Here is a 6447-nt window from a genome sequence, read left to right on the forward strand (position 1 = left end):
GAGCACCGCGGTGGCTTTTTGGGGGGCTCCTGGCGTGCTTGGGGAAGCCCCGGGGAGGGCGGTGGCAGGATGGCGGCCAGGCGGCACGGTGGGTGTGGGGAGGCGCCGGCAGGAACCGGCCTGACCGGTTGGGTGCCGGTGCTGGGGGTGCCGGGGGGCTCGGGTGGCCATGTCCCCGGCACAGCACGTGTCCTGGCTCAAGGTCACCGTCCCCAGGGCCACTCTCCGGGGTGACCAGGCTCGGTGGCCTCGCTGTTCCGATGTGCTTTGCTGCTGGCCGCTGTTTCTTGGTGCCCCAGCTGTGTTGGTGGCACCGAGCAGTTTCGGTGGCACAGGAGGATCCCGGTGGCACTGGTGGTCCGGAAGGGCGAGCCGGCACTGAGCTCACCTGGAAGGTGTCCCGCGGGCGCGGCGCTGACGCACGGCCCCGGTGGGTGGGGGTGATGGCGCTGGTCCCACCTGGTCCCAGCACAGTCCCTGAGTGTGGGGTGAGGAGGGGGGCTGAACCTCCCGTTCTCAGCATTGTAGTGGGCTGTGCCAAGATTCCTTTGTGCTGTATCTGGGGATTTTCAGGGTTGGGGGATGCTGGCACCCCTTGGCATGGCGGGGGGGGGGTTTGGCCATCAGGGCTCTTCATCAGGGTGACCCCTCTTGGTGCCACATGCCACCCAGATCTGGGGGGGTCCCCGCACCCCCTAACCCCGCCACTCTCCCCGCAGAGCCGCCCTGTGCCCCACCGGTGCCAGGCGATGCCGGGATGCCAGTGCCCGCTTGCCCACAGCGCCCTGCCCTGAGCCTGGAGCCCGGCTGTGCCATGGAGGATCTGGCCGGTGCCGTGACCGAGCCATGGGCCGAGGGGCTCCACAACACCAACAACAACGCGGCCCCGGGGGGGTGGCCGGGTGCCCGCAGCGGGCACCCCCTGGCACCTTTCGGGGGTCCTGGGGCCAAGCCCAGCTACCTGGACCGCGTGGTGCTGGAGATTGTGGAGTCGGAGCGCACCTACGCCCGCGACCTGCGCAGCATCGTGGAGGTGGGTGCAGGGGGGGCACCCGGGGGGACAACCCTCGGGTGGGTTTTGGGGTCTGGGGGGTGTCACTGCCACCGTGGGTGCCTGGCAGGGTTACCTGGGCAAGATCATCGACGCGGAGGAGCCGGTGCTGCGGCCGGAGCAGGTCAGCGCGCTCTTCGGGAACATCGAGGACATCTACGAGCTCAGCAGGTGGGCGAGCAGGTGCCACCCGGGGGGGGGACACACACTGGAGTGCCACCCTGTCCCGTGAGTGTGGGGGGCTGTGGTCACCCTGTCCCCTCTGTGCCCCCCAGCACCCTCCTGCAGAACCTGGAGAGCTGTGCCAGTGACCCCGTGGCCGTGGCCGTGTGCTTTGTCACCCGGGTAAGGGCGGGCATGGTGAGGGGCGTGGGGGGCACCAGGGGGGCACTGGGGCCGTGCCAGGGTCTCACCACACTCCCTCTGCCCGCAGAGCCAGGAATTCACCATCTACACCCAGTACTGCAACAACTACCCCAGGTGAGTGAGGGCAAAGGGGGGTGGGCAGGGAGGTGGGCAGAGGTGGGCAGGGGCCTGAGCCTGCTCCCTTGCCCACAGCTCGGTGGCAGCGCTGTCCGAGTGCATGAGGAGCAAGGTCCAGGCGCGGTTCCTGCGGGAATGCCAGGAGCGGCTGCGGCACGCGCTGCCCCTCGGGGCCTACCTGCTCAAGCCCGTCCAGAGGATCCTCAAGTACCACCTGCTGCTCCAGGTGAGCGCCCGGCGCGTGGCACGGCACGGTGTGGGCACCCGCTGTGGCACGGGCACCTGGCAGAGGTTCCCTGGAGCAGTCCAGGCACTGGCAGGGCACATTCCCCTGGCACACCCCGGGTAGGATGTGCCCGCGGGCACTGCCCTGATGGCACGTGCTGTGCCCAGGAGATCGCCCGGCACTTCGAGCACAAGGCGGGGGACGACTACGAGCTGGTGCTGGAGGCCATCGACACCATGACCTGCGTCGCCTGGTACATCAACGACATGAAGCGCAAGCACGAGCACGCCATCCGCCAGCAGGTGGGCACCGGGGGGTCACCGCTGCTGGGGGGGCACTGGGTGGGCGCTGTGGCAGGTGTCCTGATGCTTGTGTCCCCCGTGTGTCCGTGCAGGAGATCCAGTCGCTGCTGCTGGGCTGGAAGGGGCCGGACCTGACGAGCTACGGGGAGCTGGTGCTGGAGGGCACCTTCCGGACGCAGCGGGTGCGCCACGACCGTGCCCTCTTCCTCTTCGACAAGGCCCTGCTCATCACCAAGCGCCGCGGGGACCACTACGTGTACAAGAGCCACATCCCGGTGCGGGACAGGGATGGGGCACTGGGGGGTGCTGGGCATGGGGGAGCCCACTGAGTGCTGGGGACCCCGGTGGATGCCAGGGATGGAGGAACGGAGTGGGTGTCAGGGACCTCGGTGGGTTCTGGGGTGGGAGTCCCGGTGCACTCCGGGCATGCCGATGCCTCTCCCTGCAGTGCTCCTCGCTGATGCTGATCGAGAGCACGAGGGACTCGCTGTGCTTCAGCCTGGCGCACTACAAGCACGGCAAGCAGCAGCACAGCCTGCAGGTAATGGGGCACGGGGCATTGGGCACCCTGGGGACCCCCCTGGGAGCCCCCTGCCTGACCCCAGCGCCCTCCCTGTGCCCCTCAGGCCAAGAGTGTGGAGGAGAAGCGAATGTGGACCCACCACATCAAGCGGCTCATCCTGGAGAACCACCACGCCACCATCCCCCAGAAGGTGAGGGTGAGGTGGATGGCACCTTGGTGCCACCGGGGACCCCCCAGCATGGCAAGTGGGGGGCAGCTGCACCCTACCTTCACCCTCATCTCTCTTCATCCTCCCCCACCTAGGCTAAGGAAGCCATCCTGGAGATGGACCTGTTCTGTGAGTGGCACCGGCACCCCGCCATTCCCTCCCTGCCCTCCTCTGTTCCCTCCCCGTGTTCCCCCGTGTCATCCCCTGTCCCCACAGACCCCCCGCGCCTGCCCCGCTGCAGCCCCGAGCGCCTGAAGAAGAGCTGGTCCTGCCAGCCCCTGGGTGACACTGCCACCGAGCCACTCCAGGGACGCCGGCAGTCTGGTGAGAGCTGCGTGTCACCAGTGTCCTGACTGTCCTCCGTGTTCCCACTGTCCCCAGTGTCCACACCGCACCACCTCCACCACTTACCCGGGCCAAGCCATGGCTGGGTGACACCAATGCCTGCAGGGAGGGTGGCACTGGCTGCTGATGGTGTCCCTGTTCCTGTCCCCACAGAGCCCTTCCAGCACCAGGAGCACATGGAGACACTCCTGGAACGGCTGCAGGGACACGGGGGGCGCAGGCAGTCGGGTGCGAATGGCAGCAAGGCTCGGGGGGCTCGGGGTGCTGACAAGTTTGGGGACACAGGGGTGATGCCACTGTCACCTCACCTCCCCACAGAGCCCTCCAAGCACAACCTGTGGCACCTGGGCGAGCAAGGTGAGCTGGCAGGGCTGCGGCACGGGCGTGACAGGCAGAGGGGCGGCCGGGGGCTGTGGGGGCAATTTTGGGATGCTGCACTCCCCTAATCTCTGCTTTTCTCTCTCCTGTTTGGCAGGGCTGAAGGTAAGGCTGGGTGTGGGTGGGTTGGCGTGCCCAGTGCCCCCCAGCCCTGGCACGGGGTGCTGAGCCCTGCCCTCGCCCCCGCGCAGCATTCTGGCAGCGACGGGGCACTCCTGGAAGGGGGGGAGCCCCCCCAGCACCCCAGAGCCTGGGCGGTGGCTGAGGGCATGGTGAAGGAGGAAGAGGAGGAGGAGGGAGAGGAGGCTTTGGGCAAGGACTGCCAGGAAGAGCTGCCTGAGGCTGGGAATCGACTGGTGGAGCCCCAGGAAGAGCAGGTACCCCCCTCGGTCCCCCAGATCGCTTCTGGGGTACCCCATGTCACTCCCAGGGCACACAGTATAGCTCCTGGGGCATCCCACATCACTTCCTGGGCACCCCACATCCCTCCCTGGGCAGGACCCAGTGTCATTCCCGGGGTGTTTCCATATTGTTTCCAGGGCACCCCATATGACTCCCAGAGCACCCAGTGTCACTCCCAGGGCACCTGGTATCACTCCTGGGCCCTCCATATTGTTTCCAGGGCACCCAGCATCATTCCCAGGGCATCCCACATCTCTTCTAGGGTACCCCACATCACTCCCAGAGCATCCCACACCACTCCTGGGGTACCCCACATCAGTACCAGGGCACCCTCTGTTGCTCCTGAGGCCACTGCAGGGTCCCAAGCTGTGGTTTGGCTGGGACTCCCCCTACTTGGAGCATCCAGTGCCCCCTCAGCTCGTGACACCCCACCTTTGCTCTCGCCCAGGCTGTGGGGCACTCATGGGTGCTGGAGGGACCCAAACGGCCGAGCAGCTGGGGGCCGGGGAGCTGTGAGAAGGTCAGTGCAGCCCTGCAGCCCCCACCTGGGGGTCCCCAGGGACCCAGCACCCACTCACCCGCTGGCAGCGCCGGGGAGCACCGTGAGGTGCCAGAGACACCCAAATCCCCGTCCCCGGCGGGGCCCCCGGCGCTGCCCAGCGGGGACAGGGAGCCGGAGCGCCCTGCGGAGGATTTGCAGGTGCTGAGCAGCGAGGAGGAGGAGGAGGAGGAACGAGCTGCCAGCATCCTGCCGCCCTCCGTGCTGGACCAGGCCAGCGTCATCGCCGAGCGGTTCGGCGGCGGCAGCAGCCTGTCCCGGCGGAGCAGCCTGGCACTGGAGGGGCCGCTGGGACGTGCCCCCAGCCACGGCGGCAGCACCCTCAGCCTGGACGGGGGCCCCCCGCTCGAATCCGGGGAGCCCGGGGGCGCCTGCAGCACCATCCCCTCGCCCGAGCCCTTCGCCAGAGCCCGCCGGGAATCGCTGCTCTCCAACCGGGACCGCCTGCTCCTCGACAAGATCAAGAGCTACTACGGCCACGCCGAGCACCGCGACGCCGGTTTTGGGGTGCGCCGCCGCGAGAGCCTCTCCTTCATCCCCAAGGGGCTGGTGCGCAGCTCCGTGTCCCGCCTCAACGGGCTCCCGCGGCCCCCCGGGAGCCCCGAGCCCCCCGCGCAGCCCGAGGCGCCGGAGCCGTGCCAGGAGAACGGGGTGCAGCCCCCGGAGCCGCTGCTCATCCTGGAGGAGGATGATGTGGGCGCCAGGGGGTCACCCCCGGGGCCGCCCCCCCAGCTGCTGCTGACCCCCCCTCACCTGGGCACCAAGGTGTACCAGCTGGCACGGCAGTACAGCCTCCGCATCAAGAGCCGCCGCGCCGGCGCCCGCCGGCCCCCGCTGCCGCGGGAGGACGGGGACCCCCCTCCCAGCACGCCCTCGCCGGCTGCGCCGCGGGACGGAGGAGGGCTGGCGGTGCCCCCGTCCCCGTGTGTCCCCCGCAGCCCCTCGAGCCCCGTGGGTGCCGAGCCCTTCGCCTGGCCCGACGTGCGGGAGCTCCGTGCCCGTTTCGGCGCCCCCCGGCCCCCGCCCGTGAGCCGCAGCCGCTCGGCGCCCGAGGGTCCCGTTCGGGGCGGGCGCCCCGTCGGGAAGGAGCGCGGCGGCGGCCGGAGCCGGAGCGCCGAGGCCAACGGGGGGTCCGACAGCCGGAGTCCGGCGCCGGCGAGGCACAGCAGCGACGGGGCGCTGTGGGTGGCGGCAGAAGCCCCCCTGGGCCCCGGGCAGCGGGTGCTGGTGCTGGAGCGGCTGCCGGAGCCCCCTACGTACGTGCAGATCCGCTCGCCCACCACCCGCGAGAAGATCTGCCTGAAGGCGGTGGTGGAGCGCTGCAAAGCCTACCAGGCTTCCGAGGAGTACCGGCGGCGCTGCCCCGAGCCCCCCGACACCCCCGAGCCCCCCCGCCACGGCCTCGTCAGGGACCTCCGGCAGAAGTTTCAGAGCCTCGACGCTGCCAGCTAGGAGGGGGGATGGGGAGAAGGGGCGTTCTGTGGACCCCCGGGGGAAGGAGCACCCCACGGACCCTCAGGGGAAGGAGCACCCCATGGACCTCCAACTTACCTGGAAGAAAGGGCAAGGAGGAAACAGCCCCCCAAGTTGTTTGGGAGAAGGAGCACCCTGGAGACCTCCAATTTGCCCAGGAGAAGGGGCACCCCATGGATACCCCCAGCCCTCCCGGAAGAAGGAGCACCTCATGGACAGCGAGCGTGTCCAGGAGATAGAGTATCCCATGGACCTCCAATGTACCTGGAAGAAGGGGCACCCCACGGACAGCAAACTTGTCCAGGAGGAGTATCCCATGGACCCCCAACCCGTATCCCATGGAGGAGTATCCCATGGACCACCTGGAAGAAGGGGCACCCCGTGGCCCCCCAACCCACCTGGCAGAAAGAGCACCCTGGGGACCCCCAACCTACCTGGAAAAAGGGGCAGCCCACGAACCTCCCCCTGTGCCCAGGACTAGGGGTTCCCCATGTCCC

The 6447-nt window shown here is 69.0% G+C and overlaps 1 protein-coding gene across 1 annotated transcript; it reads left to right on the plus strand.

Moving 5' to 3' along the window:
* Window positions 1-730: 730 nt before the first annotated feature.
* On the plus strand, window positions 731-6447 carry PLEKHG3 (pleckstrin homology and RhoGEF domain containing G3). The gene is made up of 16 exons (XM_017809429.1): window positions 731-1033; window positions 1122-1222; window positions 1327-1396; window positions 1485-1531; window positions 1610-1760; window positions 1928-2062; window positions 2155-2337; window positions 2511-2603; window positions 2689-2775; window positions 2889-2922; window positions 3010-3117; window positions 3292-3366; window positions 3457-3495; window positions 3614-3621; window positions 3708-3893; window positions 4367-6447. Exons 1-16 carry the CDS (start codon window positions 758-760, stop codon window positions 5927-5929), a joined length of 3156 nt encoding a protein of 1051 aa, XP_017664918.1. The 5' UTR covers window positions 731-757; the 3' UTR covers window positions 5930-6447.

This window comes from Lepidothrix coronata, unplaced genomic scaffold, assembly GCF_001604755.1.
Source record: "Lepidothrix coronata isolate B3197 unplaced genomic scaffold, Lepidothrix_coronata-1.0 Scaffold27, whole genome shotgun sequence".
In the NCBI taxonomy this organism is placed as follows: Eukaryota; Metazoa; Chordata; class Aves; order Passeriformes; family Pipridae; genus Lepidothrix; species Lepidothrix coronata.

Coding starts and splice junctions, on each gene's coding strand:
- PLEKHG3 (XM_017809429.1), top strand. CDS start 758: ATGCCAGTGCCCGCTTGCCCACAGCGCCCTGCCCTGAGCCTGGAGCCC. Junction 2,776..2,888: donor ACGCCACCATCCCCCAGAAG/GTGAGGGTGAGG, acceptor TCCCCCACCTAG/GCTAAGGAAGCCATCCTGGA. Junction 3,367..3,456: donor CGGGGGGCGCAGGCAGTCGG/GTGCGAATGGCA, acceptor ACCTCCCCACAG/AGCCCTCCAAGCACAACCTG.